Consider the following 22,895-nt stretch of genomic DNA (forward strand, 5'->3'; position numbering starts at 1 on the left):
TGTAATTTGATAGCTTTCTGTCCCTGCGTTAGTCAGGTGTTGTTCTGCGGGGATTATGGGTAATAAATAAGGACTTTTCTCTGAGCTCGCAGAGAGTGGGGCTCTAGCTGAGAACATTAAAGCTAGTTTAAGGCAGCGTCCCTGTCAGCCAATAAGAAAAGAAGAACTGACGAGAAAACAAAACAAAACAAATAGACCTAAACACAAAATATCAGATGATACAACATAAAACAATGGCATCCATTGTCCGGCCAACGCAAACCAAACATAAAGAAATTGTACAAATTCACAAAGCATCAATTATCTTACAGATCTGACCAATATTTATCAAGAGCAAGATTGTTTAACCACAAAATCCCTCCGAAAAAGGAGAATACCGGTGTCACTTTGACATTCCCCCCCTAAATTCATGTTGAAACGTGTGCTGTGTTTAATTAGATTTTATCCCTTGTTTCTCTTGTTTTGTTTTTTAAATACAAACTCTCCAAATTAAAGGCTGTCAGCTGACAAAAAAAGACCCGCTAATGTAGTTGTAATGATGTACGGAAGCCCAGAGAGGGCAAGAGTGTAAAAATGACTGGTTGTGTTTGAGTTGTGATCATAGAAAAAAAAATCTATTATAAGAGCTTACATCTAAATAATATCTGAATCATGAAACAAGTTAATTGTTCCCTCTCCAAAAAAATCTTAAATCATCACCGTGAACTTTTGTGGCATTCTGCACTAAAGCAGCATAATAATGAGGGATTATTTTCAGGTTTAAGTTTTTCATTTCTTCCCGTGGCTGTCAGGTGATTGGAGCAGAAGCAGCTCAAACATGAAAATGCTGAACTCTGCGAGATGAAATCAGGAAAAAAATAAAGTTTCTTCTCACTGAACAAGAATGAAAAGCATCATAATGGCTTCTTTTTCTCTCTTCTTCTTCTTCAGGAGGAAGATTACAGAAAAAACAAACACTCTGAGAGGGAAACCAGCATTATTGGCACAAACCTTAAAAAATAATACACCACCGGTATTCTCCTTTAACCCCCACCAAACAAACTCAACCCCCCTTGAAACCCCCCACGACTCCAAATCTTCTCAATCTCAACAACAGCTTGGAGAAGACCAAAAGTTTTGCAAAGAAACACTTAGAATTTTTTTTCTTTTTTTTTCCTTCTTTTTTTAACTCGACATATTTATAGAAAAAAAGTAGTTTATCCTGCAACCCCGCCCCCCCACCCACCCGCCCCTTCTCCCGTGTCCTCTAGGTCTCAGGAGCTGGAGGGGTTGGGCAGGTCGAACACAATGGGGGGGTTGGTGGGCTGGAAGCTGACGGTGCAGGTCGACGCGTTGATGAACGTCGTGAAGCCGTCTGTCATAATCCCGTAACCTGAAGAAGGGGAATACACACAGAATTACCTCAACGTCAATATCTACAAACTGTGGAGTCGGGAGGAAAGTCTTTGATAGATTATTGTGCTCAACTTACTTATATTGTTCCTTCAGTTTGGTGATTCATACCCTTGACTTCACTTAAATAATTTCCCACAAAGTAATAGTGTTCATTTATCACCTCCTTTCCATTTTCTCCACTCGACATTAAAACCTTACTGGTTTTAAGACCGTTTAATTTAAGATTTTTGGGCTTAAACACAAAGATATACATCAGATTTTGGCGAAAAAAAATGCAAAACTGTCACTTCTGATATCTCTTAAAACTGTTTTATGTAACGAGATGTTTTCGATCCAACAGTCAACTCTGATAATACTGCAGTCGACAGAGTAATAAAACTACATTTGAAAGGTTCTTTAGTGCTTGATGCCTACAGATGAATGCACAATTATCTAATGTGACACATTACTTAATTTGAAGTGCTTAAATTACTAGATTCAGATAAATGTACTAGTATGTAGGGCTGGGTATAAACTACAATACCAGCACCAATCCAAGTACCGTTAAAGTGATACCGATACCAACTGAGTACTTCATCCGATACCCATTAAATAGCATTAAATTGCCTAAAATGTCATCACTCCTACACATCTAAATGATAAGATTTTTACACAAATGCATTTGAAAGTCTTCAAATTGTTAATATTTGTTATATACAGTGGGACAATCACATGTCGCATTAAATCGAAGAATGCTTGCATTGATTGGCTGAGAGCAAGTCCGTACAATTAGTCATATTTTCTAGTTCTGGGTGCAAAAAGGATTGATTACAGGTATTGTTTTACTGAAGGGTTAGGGTACTACTTGGTACTGATTTATTGCGGTCGACCCTTAAAGGTATTGAGTACTGATACCGAGCCTTACCTCCAATCTTCAAACAAAAGATATAAAAGTCCTTTTATATATTTATACTTAAGTTTAAAGATAGTGGAAGAAGGAAGAACATATCTGATTGGCCTCAACGGGTTTACAGATGTGTTAAAAAAAAAAAAGAGGTTTGAAAAGACGCCTCTGACTGAAGTCTGAAGTGTACCTTCGTGAATGCCTCCAAAGGCGTGAAGTTTGGGTCGCACCCTCTTCTGGACCGTGTTGAGCAGCTCCACGCAGCCGACCCTCTGCAGCTCTTTAGGAACCCAGTCTCGAAAACCTACAAACACACACACACACACGCACACACACAGATTAGTTATTTTTAAATTAGTCTGAGTCAGTTAATGAGGTTTATCAGTTTTTATCATCATGCTGGATCAATAATGAGCTTTGAATGTAAAAATGGGAACACATGACCTGCAGTCAAACCTCACAGATTATCTGCAATGTAAAACTGTGAAGCTGAAATTTGACAAACTTCAGCGTTAAGAGCAAAAATCGGAACATATTTTATTTCCTGAAGTCCAGTGAAGTTTAGTTATTGTAATAAGGCGGCTTTAACTCATTTTTACATGGAAACACACATTAAGTCGCTTTGTTGGTAAATTTTAGCCATTTTGATTTAAATTCTTCTCATTGGATCGGCTTCGAATAAAATCCGGATTCTTCTGATACTTCAGGCTTTATAAATAAAACTGAGGGGCGTCAAGATGGGTTTTTGTTCTTACACCTGCTGCAGGAGGAGGAGGAGGAGTAACTGTTCATCAATCAAAACACGCTGCGGCACATATTATTATATATTTTGGTCTAATGCATTATGAATGTGACTGAAACCTGTTCTTGATATTTCTTGCACAGTCTTGCAGCCCTGATTTTTTTTTCTTTTTTCTTATCTTCCCTCTTCATTTAGTCTCTTCCAGTTTTCGAGAGCCACCCTACATACATACATACACACTGAGCCGCCCCCTCCCCCCAACAAGCTCTGCTCTGCTCTCCCATGGTCTCTCTCCTCGTTTGCAACGTCTGTCACACTGGTGCAAAATCGAGTTTCCATGCAATCAAACGGCCGCAGCAGCAACCCTCCGTAGGCGAGAAAGAAGGAAATCACTCAATAAAGCCAGATGGAGAGCGCAAACCCCCTCAACCCCCATCCAAAAAAACCACACAAAACAACTGGGGGAAAAAACAACCAGAAGGGAAACTAAATCAGTCTAAAACCAAACAATATATATTTTCTATTTCATAAACAAACAAATATTGAATCATGATGCGTTCAGGGTGTTAAATCCTAATACTGTTGGGTTTTGATTGAAACAGTGTTTGTACTTCATTATAACGTACACACACACACACACACCTTCATGGCCTGCTAAGACGCCTCCAGTACATTCACACACATTTTTAAATAATGAGGTATAACCTAATTAGGTATGGTGATGAGGGAGCTGTGATTGGTTAATTGGACTCACCGAGCGGAGGTCCGTGGGTCATCAGGATGTCGATGCCTTCGGGGACGAGGTTCCATTTATCCAGCAGAGACTGACCCCGAGGCAGGTTGAACCCCCAGCCGTTAAACCACGGAGTCCTGCAGAGACCGGAGAGAGAGAGGGATCACATTAACATTCGCTCTGGAGACAAATTCCACCGTGATTACTCCTCCATAAAACTGAAATCACTCTGAAATCCACATTACTATATTACTATATTTTCTCTATTAATTGAAAAATCAGTATTCTTGTACAAGAATTCTGTGTATAATGTTGAAAAAGTGAAAAACCAGTAATACTCTCAATGTCCAAAATCATCAAATTATATGAATTTACTATCACATAAGATGAAGAAAATCTGCAAATCAGTAAGTGAGAAGCTAGACTTTGATAGATTTTGCTTGAAAAATAACTCAAAATAGTTATCCATTAATCTTCCTTTGCTCGACTAATCAATTAATTGACGCATCGTTTCAGCTCTGGCTGCACGCTGAGATGACAATAATGAACCTTTTGTTCAAGACGCAGGTTTAGACTTTTCATCCATCTATGGAAAAACTGTTTAATTGCAGTTAAACATGTTCAAGTTTTACTTTTCAAACTTCGATTAAGTCGTTTCTTTCTTCTGTGTACTTTCAGCTTCAAATAAGTGAAACCTGACCTATAAATTTGTATGCAAGTATAAATGGGAGCGCTTGATTTGATGCACCAGGAGAGAGACTTTCAATTCAAAAAAGAGTCTCAATCAAGTTTGATTCATTTTTGAAGCCAAAAAAAAAAAAAATCAATGAAAAAGGGAGCGAATTTCTAAACAGTAGGGAGCCCCGTCATGTGTCAACCCCCTCCACCCCCCCCCCCCATCCCCTCTGCTACCCGGGCTACAGATTGATTGACAGTAGCCGGGCCACCTCCGGCAGCCTGGATCGGAGTGTGCAGCTCCGGGGTGACAGGCAGCATCTCAACCTTCCCCAGCAGACACAAAGAAAGCCTCGATCTGGCTGAGTGGGAAAGAAGGATGGATGGATGGATGGATGGATGGATGGATGGATGATGGAGGTGGTGGTGAGGGGGGTGAAAACAGATGAAGAAATAAAGCGAAGCGTGCAGAGGTTAGATATGGGAGCGGGGGCGGGGAAACTGAGGGGAGAAAAAGAAATTGAGTAGAGGCTGGTTGATAAATTGAGCCTTCATTTATCACAATAGTGGTAATGGCAGTAGAAGGCTGACAACAGAGGAAAGGAAGATAGATGATTATCACATAATACCTCAGTATATACGCTGACCTGCTGCAACACACCCACCGAAAAAGAAAAAAGAAAAAAAAATCTTTTAATTCTAATTTGAGGTTTTCGGCAGAACGTCGCTGATGATGAAACGATGATTTGGGCTCCCGTGTAACTCTGGGACAGTCGGAGCAGCCTCCAGTCACTTAGCGATGGTGTTGCTGCGTATAGTATTTGACCGTGGGGGAAATCAGTGCTCCACGAACATCAATAGGCTTTGTTACAAGTGAGGGATGGACGCTCCGGCTCTAATCAATACTCGCTGTTACACAGGAGGGCCGAGTAAGGCAAACCAGAACCCGAGGAGGCTCGAAAAAGGTTTTTAAAAAGTTCCTCTGCTGAAAATAAGACACACTGTGAGAGAAAAGTGCATTATAAAGCAAGTCTGAGCTCTGGTAACAGTATCGAGTGTTTTAAGTGCAATCGGACACAAAGAGCAGCTGACGGGCAGACCTGAAGCTCACTCTTTGATTTTCTCGCGCTTGCTCGCTCTCGTGCTCGCTCGTTCATCTCGCTCGGTGGAGAGCTGAGAAATGAGGTTAAAAATGAAATATGAGGAGTGTGCGGGGGAGTGAAGGCCACAGACCGAACTGATTAATTAGAACTAATCACACAAATCGGAGCTAATGGAAGTCTAATGGATTACTGTGGAAGGACTGGCCACTTCTCGGATGGAAATAGTGCCGCGGCGGCTGTGATGTGGAGAAAACTTAGAAAGCGGTGAATCAGAGCAGAGCTGGCCCGTGCGCACAGAAAGCAGCGGCAGGGTATTCGCCTGGCTTTGCTTTTGACTAATAGCGACAAAGCCAAACTTTGAGAAATGGCTGAACGCATTTACCCCCCTCCCCCCTCTTGATTCAAAAAAAAAAAAAAAAAATACGTGGTTTCTTGTAACAAAAATAAACAAACAGCTGGAACGCTGAATTCTGTCCGTGTTTCACATGTTTTCTCCCGCATAAACACATTCATCTGGGTAGTGGGGGGGATGAAACATGACCCCCATACCACTCTGACATGAGCCATGGATCCGGAGCGGACCAAAAAATAAAAAAAAAGGGGTCCTGACTGAATGCAGAGCGGGTGCTGCAGCCTCGACGCCACAATGGCCCCCATTGTCGTCTGCCTGCCTATGAAATATACCTTCCACGCAAGTGCATTTGTTAACCTCCGCCAAGATTAATGACATTGCAGTCACATAAAGGAGAGATTGTTTCCTGTGTGGATGTGACACAGGTTTTTATTATACTGTACGGCTCTCTGTGTGTGTGTGTGTGTGTGTGTGTGTGTGTGAGAGTTGCGGACAGAGTGCACGTCCACCAGCATCTGAGTGGGATGTGAGTGTTGAACAGAATGTACTGCTGCCAGTGTCTCAGTCTGCTCTCAGTGTGAGTGTGTGTTTGTGTGTGTGTATATATGTAAACCGATGTGTGTGTGTGTATGTGCGTGTGTGTGCGCGCGCTGTGATCAGACAACATTCGGGAGCCCAGTCTTTGCCTTGACACTCGCCATCTGGAGCACGTCGCCGTGGCAACAAAGGAGAAGCGTCTGGATGTACAGGCGCAGTGGGAAGTAAAACGATGTCGCAGGAATTTTAAAAAAAAGCAAAGAAGTGAAACGATGGAAGGAGGTGACGATCGGGGGAAGAAAAAGAAAGACAGAAAGAGAGAGACAGAGGAGTTGTGTGGTAAAAACCCTTTTTTTTGAGGGGGGGGGGGGGGGGATTATTGTGCTGACTCCAGACAAAAAGAGGCGTTAATGTTCAGGGAGGAAAGTCATCAACAAGAAAACTTGCTGAAAAAGAATCAAACATCACTCGTTCCCTACAAGCACACATCAAACGAAACAACCCACCACACATGGGAACAAAACGGGCGGTAACCATGGTAACGGGGACATTTAACGATCGCGCCCCCCTTTAGGAATCAAAACGATGGAAACAGGTTAAAAATGTGCAGCCCTGAGCCGCTGGCGGTTGCGGAGGTGAGGCAGACAGAAGCCATTTAGGCCTCCTGTGCAGAACGTCAATATTCAATTAGGCTGGTGGACATCATTAGGACGGCCGCGCCGCGTCTCACTGGGCGTGACACCGCTCTTAACCCCTCTGCTCCCCCGAGCTTCCTCTCAACCGGGTCCCTCGACAGTGCTATGATACCACACACATGCACGCACACAGACACACACAAACACACACACACACAGAAACTGAACGCTTCACTCATCTCATTACACCTTTTAATCTAGCTCCTCCCTCACTTAATGGATCATTTTAACCTGATATTTTACACCTCGCCGGATCAGCTGGAACAGACAAAAAGGATCTCCAATGTTTTTGTGTCGCGTTCGGAGCTGTAACGATTGGTTGATCGACCAGATCGTCTTTTTTTTTTTTTAAAGAAGTGTTACTGCTGTTTAGGACAAAACAACACATTCGAAGACTGCGCTTTAGGAAACTGAGCAACCTTTTTCACCATTTTATCAACCAACCAACCAATTAATCAATAAAATAATCATCAAATTGAACTATAATGAGAATAATCATTAGTTGCATCTCTGGCTGTTTTACTAATTTACCAAAATCTGCTTTAATCTTTCAAAATTAAAGGAAATTAAAGACAACAGAGCTTAAATTAGATGAATAATAAGATGAAATTCTACCCTATTGATATGAATGATGATCAATCGATTGATAAAAGTCATTTTAATGTTCCTTTAATGTGGGGATAATTGCTCAGATTCTGCACATTAACAGGTTTTATCAGTTCCCTGAACATATCAACCATCAGTAAGTATGTGGCTGTTGTTTAACGTGGTCTCGTTTTACACCTGGCGGTTACGTAACTACCCCATTTGCTAAATTCATATTCTGTGGCTTTCATGAACCATCTGACTCTGTGTCTTCATGGAGAACACGTGCAGTTTCATCTCTCTCTCTCGTGTGTGTATTTTTCTAGTCAAGATATTTCTTATTGAAGAATTAAATAATAATGATCTTAAACTGCTCTCGGGTTAAAGATTTTCAACCCTTCTCTTTCTCCTCCGTCTGACCTGCTGTTTATTCAGTGGTCGGCCCCAGAAGATGCTTTTTTTCCTCCTCCTCCTGCTTAACAAACTCAGGTCAACCTCTTTCATCACACACACACACACACACACTCACACCTCCATTTACCCTGTGCAGAGCCGACTGTTTACCAAACACAGGTACAGAGCAGACTCTCAGCCACCTATTGTTGTGTCTCATTCAAAACACAGATGAGACCTCTGCTGGCCTTTTCTGCAGCAGTACAAACCCAACAACAAACACTCAGGCTGCTAAACGTGTGTGTGTGTGTGTTTGTGTATCTACAGCAGCGAACGTCCTCTAATGACTGCATTCATTCCCTGAGCCAGAAACTTGAACCCTAACCTTCAGCCTAAAACTCAAAAGCCTTATTGAAGTCCCTGAGACATTGTTATGTTCATTTATTGAGACAGATTCAATTATATGCTGATGATTTAATTCCTTGCAATTGAACATAGTCAAGGTTCGACTCTAAAGCCTTACCGGTAACATAAATGTTAATTTTGTCCTGTGGTGGTGTGACAGCAAAGGCTGATTAAAATGTTAATCTGCTCAGAAGGATGAACGCGCTTCATGACGGTCTGCCTGTCAGATTTTATGTTTCTTGAGTAAAACTAGACATCTGGCTTCATGCTGGCACAAAATGAAAGATCAAAAGGCGTCAAATATACACAGATTGATCCTTTAGAGAGTGTTATTGAATGAAATGGGTGAATTTTAAGGAGATCTGACGATGCTATAGCTAGGTAATTATAGAAAATGTGATGCAATCTTCAGATATTTCCATTAGGAAAAAAAAGTATGAATGAAATAAAACTTGTACACTACAGGTTTAGTGTCAATTTTCAGACGAGAAGCTTCTTCATGTTCAATAATCAGATAAGAAGATATTTATCATAGGCGAGCCGCACAGAACAATTTCCTCAGTCAGAGCGGCAGGAAATAGACCAGAATACAATACGACTATGAGACATGTTGGGTTTAGATCACGGTGGGTTCGTCGGCTCTTTCAAAGCAGCATGCTAATATCTCTGGAGGAAATGTTGGTAATAATCTCTCAGTGAGATACTCTTGAGATCTTTCCGCTGTAACTCAATGCAACCAAATGTCAGTAATGAAGCAGTGCTATTAATCAACAGAAATGAGAACCAGAAGTATGAAAATAAGACCCAGAAACAACCAAAAACACCCATTTAACTTAATCTCATCACTAAAACTGGATTTACCCTCAAGTAGGACCTTATAAAAGTAATAACAAAGGGCCAAAGTCCTGATGTCAGGTCTACTTCTAGCTTCTAAGACAGACTGAGACCCACTGAAGCACGTACTATTAGAAGTTTAAACCTTCAGGAAAGCTGTTAAGTGTATTTGCTTTCTGTAAATAAGTGTCTATACAGTAGTTTTCTATCTTGGTTGATTCCAGGTTGGACTGAAACTGCCTTCTTCAGCCTCCGTCCTGCTGTTATTACAAACTAACTGCAGCCTCTTAACTCACCACTGATCCAGATGTGATGTTTAACCTACAATGGTTTACAGTTTATGGCAAACTGTCTTTTTTTTTTTTTTTTTAAAGGTGCTAAAAACAGAAATATTCAAAAAAACAAGAACTCTGCTTCATTTTCAAGTTTCAAGGCTGGATGTTTAGTTATTTGCATTTTTTGTGAGGTTTTCTTCGATCAGGGAAAATACCCAAAAGTTCAAGTTTCATTTCAGCTTTCAGCTCTCTCTCAACACCCCACATTACAGACAGAGCACTTTGTGTGTCTGTGTGTGTGTGTGTGTGTTTTGGTTGTGAGATAAGATCGAAACATGTCTCAGGTAAAGTATGATCCTCCGGCTAAAAGCCAGAGAACAGCTGCACCCTGGGATATCAGCCCGGCGCTGAACACACGACGGGACGAACAAGCTGCACCGTGACTGGCTCAGAGATAACGAGAGAGAGAGAGGGAGTGTGTGTGTGTGTGTGTGTGTGTGCAGGTCCAGCGATCCATCGTGTCTGACCTCTGAGTCAGAGCGGCCCCGAGGTCAGTGGGGGGAGGGGTCTAATTGATCAACCTGTCAGAACCAATGAGGAGGGCCATGTTAATGGGACTTTCATAAGCCCCGCGGGACGCACCACCTGACATTCAGAGCTGTATGAGTATGTGCAAAGCAGAGTGCATGCCCTGTGTGTGCACGTGTGTTCGTATGTATGTGTGTGTGTGTGTGTGTGTGTAATCCCAGAGCCCAGGTAGCCTTATTAAAAGGAGCCAAGTGGAGACTCTGGCTGGGTTTTGACAAATGGCCTCTCAACACCAAGGCCACCTTTACAAACTTTGGGGACGAGGTAGAAGGCGAAGTCACAAGGGTGAAGGGGCCGTATGTGTGAGTGTGTGTATGTGTGTGTAAGTGTGTGTGTATGTGCTCTGCTCTGCCCCAGCACTAATAACCTGTGCCTAGTGACTGATGGAGTGTGGAATGGATTAATCTCGCTGCAGCCATGCTGCCAAATGCCGAGGCGCTAAGGGTTAGCCACCAGACTTAGCCCGCTTAGGAAAGGCTACAACCATGGGGACGGGTTGGTGCACACAAACACAAACACACACACACTTTCACACTTTCCCTAGGGTTCGTCTACACGCTGAGATGCAGCCAGCTGCAGTTTGACCTGCAGGCCGCTAATGTAAAACAACCGCTGCATCAGCCAGCAGACGATTCATAGCAAACACAGCTGCTCTCGATGACCTGGCAGCTTCCAGCACTTCACTACATACAGGTCTGTGTGTGTGTGTGTGTGTCTATGTGTGTGTGTGTGTTTCTGTGTGAGTGAGTGTGAAGACAGAGAAGCAGAGTGGAGGAAATAAAGAAAGAAATAAAGCAAAAAGGGCAAGAGCCAAACAGTGTAACAAGAAATCAAATGAGAGCAGGGAGGTTCAGAGTGTATCCCCTGCCATCATTACATCTAAGAGACTTCCTTTTTAACCACTACCCCCCCCTCACTGCAACACACACACACACACACACACACACACACACACACACACACACACACACACACACACACACACACACACACACACACACACACACACACACACACACACACACACACACACACACACACACACACAGTCTTTGCAGCCGGAGATACACTGGATTAGCACGGACATCAAAGCCATCAAAGACTACAGTAACTGAATCTGTCTGTCTGGAAGAGCGTGACTTACAGTATGCATACAGCATATATATATATATATATATATTTTTTTTTTTTACTGTACGTGTGTTTGTGTGCAGAGAAGATAAGTCAAAAGTGTTTAAACCCAAAAAAAAGTCTCACAAGCTGCAACAAGACAATATGTGACATTTCTACTTAAAATTAATATTAAAATTGTTGCTGATTAACTTGTTGTTTCATCTCTATTTAACATATTGAGTCTCACATGTGCTTTTAGATAACATTACTTTGATAATAATTTACTTTCAAGTCAAATTCATATTTCAAAATGTAGTTTTCGGCTTATTTTTCAACACAGCATCTTCATCACAACACCAGCGACTAATTTTAAAGGCGTCACATGTTTGTGTTTATTCTAAAAACGAATGTAGGCCAACATAGTTTTAGAGGTGTTCTTTTTTAAACTTGTGATAATTGTATCACCCTCAAATGTCTAACCCCATGTTTACCATTTGTTGCTGAGCAGGTAGAGCACAGTGGGCTTTTTAGAGCTTCTTCTATAAAACAGCTGCCTGCTGCGGCTGAAAACAACACTATGAGAGCGATGAGAGTGAACCCAAATGGTAAAATTGCAGCTAGACAGTTGAACAATGAGCTGAAACTCACTATAAAGCTGCGTAAAGCTGAGGGAGAATCACTGATAATTCATTTGCTATGTTGTTTTTATGCCAACAGGATGAATGATGTATGTCTGAAGGCTATGTGTGTGAAGCAGTCGAGGTCTCAGTGGCACTAAACTACTCTGTTCCTGGTGTGTCTCTCTTCCTGTGGATGTGGCAGGTGGGATTTAGGAGGAGCAGGGAGTAGTTATGGGAACACGGATGCGTCTACATGTGAACATGGAATCTAAACACTTTGAAATATGGATCTGTCAGGATGCCAGGCAGGTCTGCAGAAACCAGAGACCAGACTAATAAAGAGAGGGAGAATCTGGGTACTATTCAGAGAGCCTCTGTGGGGGCTGGGGGCAGGGGCCGAGACCTATTCAACCTGCCCTGAGACACAGGGACAAGGGTCCCATTACCCTCCTCCAGCCCCAACCTTTATGAACTTGATCCTGGAGAACAATGTGGAACAGGGGAGGCAGAGCAGAGTGAAGGGAGGCCAGGAGGATAATATATCTGGGAAATAAGTGAGCTTTCCTCTGTGACAATAACTGACAGGCAAGGTTTCATTTCCCAGCTCCGCTCCAAGAACCAGGGCTGCGGCCTTTTCTCTACTCATTTTAAACAGGACAAGGTGATCTGAAAATCGAATAGACGCACTTCGTTACACAGGTGTGTCTTTGAGGCTGTTTCAAAGCTGTACCCTCTTACTGCTTTTCTTCCTCAGCACAAAGACTACCGCTCCAGGTCTGCAACTTAATTGAAAAAAAAAAAAAAAAATACAAAAAATTGAAAAAGCTGTTTGAACATGTCAAACTTTCATTTATGACATACAATACAGAGAACAGATATGGGATGAAAGGAAATGATTAAAAGGGACCATTGTGTGTTTTGGCCTCTGAGAGTCATTTTGCCAATTCAGGCCAGACGCTGAAGGTTTCCTACTTTTCAACCACAAACAGAATTTTAATAGAAAGAGGAATAAAACAATAAGCCAAAAAAAAAACCCAAACTGAGATGCTTTGACATGAATTCAACCCTGTTAGCCTTCCTTCCCTGAATTTAAATATTTTTGCACAGAGATGCAGAATTGCTCTCTTTTGAACCTCATCTCCGGTCTTCTAGACATGTGCACTGATACATGCATAACTTCTGATGTAGATAAAAGCATAAAAGCTTTAATCCTTATAATTTAAAAAACCCGCTGGAGGTCGGAGCGGTTGTTGATACCGATATAGAGATCAATGACAAGGTTGTGTTGGACCATCACTTTCTTCTTCTTCTTGTGATGTTTTTAAAAAATAACAAATCACATATAGTTTATAATGACCTCCCTTTAAGACACATCCTTTCTTTCTTGAGCTTCTTACAAAATGTGCATTAAAGCAACTTTATAACTGTGTCTTCCGATTTTCTCAGGTGTTTGTGATTTGATTCCTTTTTTTTTTTTAATTGGTTGTTGCAGCCTGTGTCTCCAGAATAAGCACGTTGTTGTTTCATGTTGTACATTTGACATCTGATGAAGGTCTATGACTGAAATGCTCCATCACTAATGAATGTCATGCTATGGATTCAAGAATTTAAACAAAGGTTTGTATTAAAGATCACTTAACACGACATTTTAAAGTTATATATGCAGCATTTTATGTATATACACAAGTTTAATGCATACGTATATATTTTTGTGTTATTATTTATAGTGATTTATAATTCCCATTACATATCTTTATCTTTATGTGTTTGACAACCACATTGCAAAAAATGTGCTTTTTATGTACATATTCTGTATATATAAGATTATCGGCCGATATATCGATATTGGTGTTGGCATCGGCCCCACAGATCCAGTGGAAGTCAGCCCTAGACTCTATGTATCCCATCATGCAATGTTAAAAGTAGCTAACAAATAATGACTACTAATGAGGACTCATGCTTTAAGAGTAATTTCAGATTTCAGCCTCACTAAAAAGCTTCAATTTTAGTCGTAAAAACATCCGTGACTTTAGTAACATTTCAAATTATAAGTAGAAAATCACTAGCATTAGAATCCCTGCAACCTACGCTTTATAAATCACTAATATTAACTGCTTCCTAATATAAAACTACCTTAGCTTTGTTCCTAATTACTCTACTTGGCTTTCCTGATCAGTCAGATGAAGATTAAACTAGCAGCATTAACAAAGCGCAGTGCAAGCTGCTGCATGACATTACAGCTTTGATTATGCTGCTATTTGTTTATTCTGCAGGGTGGAATTACTCTCCTCCAGAGGATTACGAGAAAGAAAGCAGCAGGTTTTCACAGACTCCTGTCAAAAGGCGCGGGGAGCACACCCTGCCATGTCCCGACACGACAGGCAGACTGGTCTTTGCTGCAGAGGTTAAAGGTCGGGGGGGAGAGGGGAGGGGAGTATTAAAGGCAACAGGAAGGGCCACAGGGTCAAGCCAGTGCAGATACATGGCACTCTGTCTGTGGCTATTGTCTCGACCTTACAACGTGTGGATGTTAGCAAGGGCACAGAAACGCCGTGGCAACAATAGGCACAGGAAAGGACGCAACTTGGCATTGTTAGTCTGACTGGTTTGTATACAAAGAGCCGGAACAGAGACAAAACAAGACACACAAGGCACCGTGTACAAAAGGAGCTGCAGAGACACACACCCATAAAATATAAACCAAGAAATTAAAAAAAAAATAGTTATGTTAATTTAAAAATCACTTCCCGTTAGAACACAAAGCGTATTTACAAGAGATCCGAGAAGCACAGGTTCTTTTTCTTGGAAGGTTAACCTGGCAGCGACTCAGCGCTCGATGACTCAACAAAAAAATAATTCACAGTATTCTTGATATTTTATGAATCCTTCATCATTCGAGTTGATGATTTCAGTTCATCATCTTCACAAGACACGTATCTGCCATCTGTCCTTAACCTAAAGATCGAGATGAGAAAGAAAGCTTTCATGTCTTCTGCTCTAAACACTTAATTAAATTAAAGAAATTGCATCTCAGACTCAATTCAAAGCTCTCATGAACTCTGGGAAAAAATATTTTATCTTTCTTAATACTGATGGTTGCTCTATAGCGTTATCTTTGATCTTTAAGCCTTCGTATATTGTGGACGAGGTTTATAACTTCTATGAGATTCAACCTGGTTAAATCAATTATATTTTATAAATGTAAACCAGATTCCAGCTTTATATAAGTATTATATCTTTGGATCCTGTCTGGTCGGCCAATTTGAAGATCTTAATTCACTATTTTATCGATGGAATAATCATTGATGGATTAATCGATAAATAAAATGTAAGACTTGTTAACTTCTGTCCTGGTAAATGATTTCTTAATAATAGTCTCAGTTTTTACCTTATTATTATCTCATTTAATACTGATGGTTGTTCTGTAGCTTTATGAGCCTTCATACATCATGAAGGAGGTTTATAACCTCTTTGAGATTCAACCTAGTTCAATAAATAATATTTTATTAAAAGTAAACCATTCACTGATTCCAGCTTTATAAAGTATAACATCTTTGGATTCTGTCTGGATGGCCAACTTATTGCACTATTTCACAGATGGAAAAAATCATTTACAGATACATCAATAAATCAAATGTAAGAATTGTTCATTTCTGCCCTTCAGACACCAAACTAGCCAATAAGTCATTGTACTCTGCCATAAATCTGCCTTATTCCTTTAAATACTTCTAAATACAGCCGGGTTTTGTGTCTATTGTTGGTTGTTGTCTGACACTGATCACTGAGAGGAGGTCACAGTTTGCCAACCTTTATATTTACGACACAACATCCCTTGTTGACACCTGGGTGTTCCTACTACCACCACTACTACTACTACCACCATCGAGGGGTCTAAATTCAGCGAGTGGAGATAAGCAGAGTCCCTCGTCCTTGCCACAGAAGCTGTGCAGAGGTCAGCAGGAAGGAAGGAAAGTGCTGCAGGACGGTGTGAATGCTATCACAGCCGAGCAGAAACCAGTAGATAGGCTGCCCTTCTGTTTATGGAGCTGTCGTTACCGCGGTGATTGATGGCTCACCACAGACAATCCACATCTCCCTCGTGGGCCACACGGCGAGGTGGGATCGAAGTGGGAGAAGCCAAAGAGTGTGTGGGACTGTGTTTGTGTTTGTGTGTGTGTGTGTGTGGAGAGCACAGAAGGGGGGAAAAAAAATCTTGAAAACCAATTACAGTCGTGGTGAATGTTAAGTCCTTTTTCCAGAGCGCTCTGCTATAACTACGATTTTCAAGATGTCCTTCACTGTAATATCTTCATGAATTTTTAGCAAATACATCATCTTTTATTATTTATCTATCTTCATCTCTATCATATCCATAACTGGATAAATCAAGTCAAATTACAGTCGTTTGTTCAGTTATCAGAGTTAAACCCATTTCAGAACATTTAAGTTTCATTTTGTAGCCGTGAGATGAATAAATGTCTCAAAACTCATCAAATCAAGTTTGGCTCTTTCCGCAGCTCCTCAGTTCAGCCACTAAAACAGACATCTGACTTTAAAAATAATACAAAAATAACGAAGATCCACTTAAGCCAGTCCTCCCATACTCCCATACTTTCTTTCCACTACAGATTTTATATTAAATGCTCATGAAGAAGCTGCCCTTAAGGAAACTACATTACACTCATATGTAACTCTTGAGTATGTCATTACAAAAACCACCGACCAGAACAGCCTCCACTTTTCTGGTTTCAGGCTTTCAATCAGATTTCGGGACTTGGCTGCAGAGATTTACTCTCATTCGGCCGCAAGAGTATTAGTGAGATCGAACGAGAAGGTCTATATTGCAGTTTAGGTTTTCCAGTTGGAGATCTGTGCAGGACAGACAATGGGGAAAACCATTTTTTCGTGGACCTGGTTTGGTGTATTGGGGGTATTGTTGTGTTGAGACAGCCTTATGCCGTAGGAGCAAGACTGTCTTCAACTAGAGATAAGGTGACTAGTATAAACCATGAAAACCAGCCACAAAACCTAAAAACACACTTGAAATATAAAGAGGCAACCGGGTGTGAAGTCTCAGCAGCTTTTAGAGGATGCAAACTGCAAAAAAATAACACCTCAAACAGTCTGAATGATCCTTTACCTCATCTTTTTTTTCTCTTCCCTCCATTTCTCTCCTCTATCTTAAATCATTAATGTTCTCTTCCTTCTTAAAACAGTGGAGCTCTTTTCTCTCTATCAAAAACCATCCAGCACTTAGCGGCTCTGCTGTCGTGTCCAGACTTGTTGTCATTGACGGCATTACTTATTCATCTGAGCCTTTTTACGTCTGCCCAATTCAGCTGTGCCAGCACTTAAGGTGGTGACCTTTCACACCGAGCTCTACGAAGAATAATGGTCGGGACAGTCGAGATACACTCTGAGCTAAAATCTATGTTTAGACAGAGGGAAAAAAAAAAATCCCTGCAGTAAAAAAGATGCAGCTAATGTGGAGGCTGACACACCTCAGGCCGCAGCGGCGAGGGACACAGCGCTTCCTCTCCTTTTCAAATATTTATCCCCTCATAGCGCGAGTCACAGCATGGGATGGAAAACAAGATGGAGTCCCGCTGGGCCAAGGATCTCATAGTGTACATTCATAACACCAGGACAAACATTGCAAACAAAAAACAAACAGATGGGCAGATTCAGATGTCAGAGACTTACATGCAACCCCCTCCTTTTGAAACTGCAACCGCAGCATTGATAATGATGGAGACCCACTGCTGCCTTCCTGCTGAAGAGCAGCTTGGGAGTTTTTAAGTATCTTTTTTTCTGTTGAATGAGCAGGTAGCCTCGGGTCGGGTTCAGGGGGGTTGGGGGGGGGGGAACAGGGGACTCTCCTGCTGACGGATCACCTTTATTCCCCCCGGCTGGTTGCTGAGCCATCTTGGGCTCTCTTCCCGGGGATAGTGATTGCATTTTATAGCCTGGAGCAGCTTCTTCGTGTCATGTATCCCCCTCGTCATGACGCTGACATCTGGCTGGCTCTGGGCTCCTCTAAGTCTCCGCTGAGTTCCCCCCGCTGTGCTCGATCTTTTGATTAAGCCTACATTGCTCGTGATCGGACTCAAGGAGGTCTTCTCCTGTCCCTCATACCTGCAGATCTAGTTCCTAAATGTCGGGAAACTACTGCATCCATCCACGTAGAAAAAGCTAAGTGTTTCTAGATGCTCCCGACAGCCACACTCGAAGGCGAGCGGAAAAGTCGGCCAACACGGAGACGAGAGGGAGATGCTATGAATGTTTAAATATGTGGATATAACGGCACATTTTCACCATCTCTCCTAGAAAAGAAGTCTGTGTTGTTCACATGAAAAGTGACAGAAATACTTGAGGGTTTGGAGGGAGGAAGCTGCCAGATTTCTCACCTCCACACACACCTGGACAATAACTGAGAGAAGTGGGCGAGAATGTGGGATTGTCAGTTCAAGAAGAGGAGGAGGAGGAGGGGAGGTTTTCTGAAGCTGTTCCACCATCTGACGAGCTCTTCCAGCGGAGCATACTGGCGCCTTTAACCGCCTGAAAGTCATATGACAACTGCATTTTGAGTCTTGCTTTGCCAATTTGATTTTAAACAGGAAGCTCGGGGCGGGACGTAATGCAATTGAAAACAGCCACAAGGAACAAGCGTGGTGTGTTGGGGAAAAGGAAATGAAAGGAAAAAGGTTCACCCCCACCCCCTCTCCCAAAAAAAAAAAAAAAGGAAACACAACCACAGAACCACGTCCCATTCAGAGGAGCTGTGAAGTCTAAGGTTTAATATGATGGTGGTAACCTTGAGGTAACGTATTCCAAACAAACCTGAAATGTAATCTGGATCGCTTCCTGTGTGTCAGTTTTAAACGACCAACCAGACATCCAACTCCTCGTATCCCATCTGCTGCTTTTATTTCACAAGAACTTCAGCTTCCTACAATTAATGACTTAATGGTTTTGAAACATGGACTTTTATTTACGAGTAACAATTCAGAGAGGGAAATCTAATGTCTTATTTTCAAACTACTTCACAAATCTGTTTTTACTCGACCTGATAGTCATTTCATCTTCATCTTCCAACACATTTTACTAGCAGAGGTCCATTTTAGTAAGATAAGAGGGTCCTAACTTATGGAAATCTTTTTTTCTTACTAAAATGAGAAAGTTCCACCAGAATGTGTTTAAAGAAAGATATTAACCTTTGTTTGCAGTTTTTTTGGTGCATTTTTCTTTCGATAGAGCTAGTTACTTCCATGTATTATGTTGTTTGTGTTGTGCATGTTTCCATTGAGAACCACTTTGGAAATAATTGTTTTTAGTAATTATTTTAAGTAAGTAAGTGAAGTTTATTTATATAGCACCTTTCACAGACAATAGTGCTTCACATTCAAAATAAATAAAATTGACTACAATCATATAAAATCGATTGCAAAGACACCAGATTAAAATATATAGTCAAGTGAAAACATGAAATACCACAAACTCCCTAAATGTCTGAACAGGTGTTTTTTTAGGTGCTTTTTAAATGAGTCCACAGTATATAAGGACCTCCAAAGCTTATTAGGAGACTATTACAAAGCTTTGGGGGCTGCTGACTGGAAGAGTACAGTCTCTGAGTCTTAAAATGTGTCTGAGGTACACTTAGAAAACCCTGAGTAGAGGACTGAAGGGCTCGGCTTGTGATGTGAAGGTGCAAAAGATCTGCTGCAAAGTACTGCAGAGCCTGGCCATGTAAGACTCTAGTGAGCACCAGCATTTTGAAATGAATTCTGAAATTAACAGGAAGTCGGTGCAGTGAGGTGTGACCACCTGCTGGATCCAGTTAAGAGTCTAGCAGCAGCATTTTGGGCGGTTTGTAAGTCGTGTAAAGAAGATTTGTTCAGGCAAGTAAAAAGAGAAATTACAGTAGTCCAAAGGTGATGAGATGAAGAAAACTCTTTTGAGTTGTTATGCCTTTAAATTCCTATTAAAAATCTAATCTAATCAAATTAATAAGTCCTTTTTAAAGCTGCTTCTCTCCCTGCACGTTGCTTTCTGTGTTATTTTTCATGTCCTTTGTTTGATTTTTACTTGTACTCACAAATAAAACCACATCTCCAGGTTAAAACAGCAAACTTTCATGAATTGCCTGTGTGTTGAATCACTATTCTTCAAAACACACAAACTGAGGATGAACTCTGCTATTCATTCGCACTCACTAACCTGTTAAATTGTGAGCAGCGTGGAGCCTATTTATTACCACTTGCTCACCTGCCCCATCGCTAAGCTATTCATTATCAAGGTGACTAACCCGCTCAGCCATTAGCGGCAATGCTATTCATATCCCGTTAGTTAGCACAGGTATGCCGTTAACGGGGCGACGACGTGCCATTAATTCTGCAGGTACAATGGGAGACGTGACCCCGTTTCAGAGAGCTGCGGTGAGCCGGTGCGCTGCCAGCACGCGGCCGCCGTGTGTTTAAAGGGGCTCATAGGGGGAAAGAGTGTGTGTGTGTGTTTACACAGTGGCATCTCTGAGCTGGTATTAATAATAGAGCCACTTAGCATTCAGAGGCACTGGTCTCAGCCACGCTGTTTGTTTCACAGGTCATTAAATTTATGCCGCAGCCCTAATGTTCATTACAGCAGCAAGCTGGCCAGGGGTCTGTAACACTCGCTCATTGTCTTTAATCCCCCGCTGTATTCCTCACGCCGGCTTTCCTTTCATCCCTCGCTCATTCTCCCTCTCTCACACATCTCAGTCCATTTGCTTGACAACAATCTTTTCCTGCTTTAATTAAAAGGATTGCAGCAGTGTTACCAGGTTCCTCGTCTCTTTTTTCCCCCTCCCTCCATTTGGTCTTTCACTTGGTTATTTCACAACTGCCACACACACACACACACACACACAGAGTTTTATTTTCAACCCATTCTTGGATAGATAGTTTACTGTGGAAGAGGAAGAAGGAGAAGAAAAAAACAACGCCCTTCAGAGGTGTATTTCATCCACCTGTGAAAGCTGTAGCCACTGCAAAAATGCTGCCGTTTTGCCAATTTCACCTTCGTAGGCGACGCTGGCGAGAAGAAGCTGATCCCTGTTCAGGCTTAACAGCTAATTCCACTTTAACAATGAACAAACCAAAGTCACAGTGTCCCAAGCTGGAGGTCAAATGATAGACAAAAGGCACACACAATACAATAAACTCATTAGGGGAATTTTTTTTTTTTTGAAAGCTCCACTGTGCAAACTGGAAAAACAGTTGAGATTTATTCAAGCTAACGTGGAAACATTAAGAAATACTGACATGAAGCTTTTAGTAAAAGGAGGAAGGGGGGAGGGGTTACACACGTACACACACACACACACACACACACACACACACACACACACACACACACACACACACACACACACACACACACACACTGTAAATCAACACTGCATGGATTCACATTGCAGCCACAAACAGCAGCTTGATCCCACATGCTCCAAACCACCCACCAATCCCTTCACTGTTCCTTAATGCGACTGATTATTCTCTTTAGAAACAAACAGAAAACAAAAAGCTTCCACACAAACACATTAAGAAGCGAACAAACACTCTGTTTTATCTAAATTAATCCTCTCGGAAACGTAGCGCACTTTGAAGGCCGTCTGTACAGCCGCTGGAGGGAAAGAGCAGCCCGTCGGACCGCACAGGAATACAGAAATGATTCAATACGGGAACAAGTTTAGACGCTAGCTGTTCATGCTAACAGTCCTCCAGTGTCTCCTCAAAGAGATAAAACCCACAGGAATGAGGACCCAAAATGTATTTCATATTCAAAAATGAATTAAATACACATTTACGTCAAGGCTCCTGTTTGAAATGACAAAAAGCAACTTAATATGTTTGTTAATTTCAGTACGAGAGCCAGAAACAGCAAGTAGCTAACGGGAAGTTTAACTAATTACGTCACAATTTATACGACTCAAAACAGCGAACATAGCAAACTACCATCCATGTTACTTTCTGACTAAATATAATTGTTTTAAGTACATTGCAATAACTAGATTTAGACATTTTAAACATTGTGCAAAGTCACCAAAACTATAAAAAAACATGGAACATGATGTGACATGTAACACAAAACAGTAAGCTTCAGATTTTACAGTCAGGCTTCGTTATAGAGCGACGACTTTGTATTATATTCAACCAACACACAGGGACACAGGGAGTCCGTTTTCTACACCAAAAACTGCTTCAATAGACCAGAATGCATTGCAGGAACCAGACATGTTGGGACTCTGATAACCGGTGATTCATCTAAAAGCATCAAACCTTTAGAGCAGAAACACAGAAGAGACAGAAAAATCATCTCACTTCAGCTCACTGCTGGTAAACACAGAAGAAATGAGTCAAATTGATCTCTGATGAAGTTGTGATGATACAGTTGCCCCTCCCTCGTCATTATCACTGGAGGCGCCTTTGAGTAAAAGTATTTAACCCCAAACTGGTCCTGTGGAGCTGCTAAGGCTATTAACCAGTTTTCAGTTCGGTTCTTAATTGTAAAAAATCAAAGTTTTTAATAAACTTTTTCATTTTGCTTATAAATTCGATTGAAATGACTTTTCATGGCTGAAGTTTGGACCTGGTGGTTTTCTCTATACATCACCAGTTAAAGCTTTAAACAACACACACTGCAGGAAAACAATAATTTATACATGAGGGAGGAAGTCCGTCCATCCATCCATCCATCCATTCATGATGCTATAATATCTCCTGCAGCATTTTATAAGAATTTACAATTATTTAAAGTCCCAGTCGTAGTTCTGATGTCCCTCTGAAGTTACTTAGTGCGTCTGCTGTTCAGCTAAAGTTAAAACAAATTCACTTGTTAATTCAACTTTTTTTTCTCACAAATGTCTCCTAACTTGCTATAAATAACTGTTTATGGCCATCTGAATCTGATCAAAGTAGATTTTTAGTTTA

General features: G+C 41.3%; 1 protein-coding gene across 1 annotated transcript in view; it reads right to left on the bottom strand.

Moving 5' to 3' along the window:
- Window positions 1-1,237: 1,237 nt before the first annotated feature.
- Window positions 1,238-22,895, bottom strand: part of mpped2a (metallophosphoesterase domain containing 2a) — a 78,915-nt gene continuing 57,257 nt past the window's right edge. The window contains exons 5-7 of the mRNA XM_062422197.1: window positions 3,775-3,890; window positions 2,469-2,582; window positions 1,238-1,372 (exon numbers count right to left, since the gene is read on the bottom strand). Of these exons, the coding sequence (XP_062278181.1) occupies window positions 1,254-1,372; window positions 2,469-2,582; window positions 3,775-3,890 (349 nt within the window). The 3' untranslated portion in view covers window positions 1,238-1,253. The remainder of the gene's footprint in view (window positions 1,373-2,468; window positions 2,583-3,774; window positions 3,891-22,895) is intronic.

The sequence above is a fragment of the Scomber scombrus genome, chromosome 1 (genome assembly GCF_963691925.1).
Source record: "Scomber scombrus chromosome 1, fScoSco1.1, whole genome shotgun sequence".
In the NCBI taxonomy this organism is placed as follows: domain Eukaryota; kingdom Metazoa; phylum Chordata; class Actinopteri; order Scombriformes; family Scombridae; genus Scomber; species Scomber scombrus.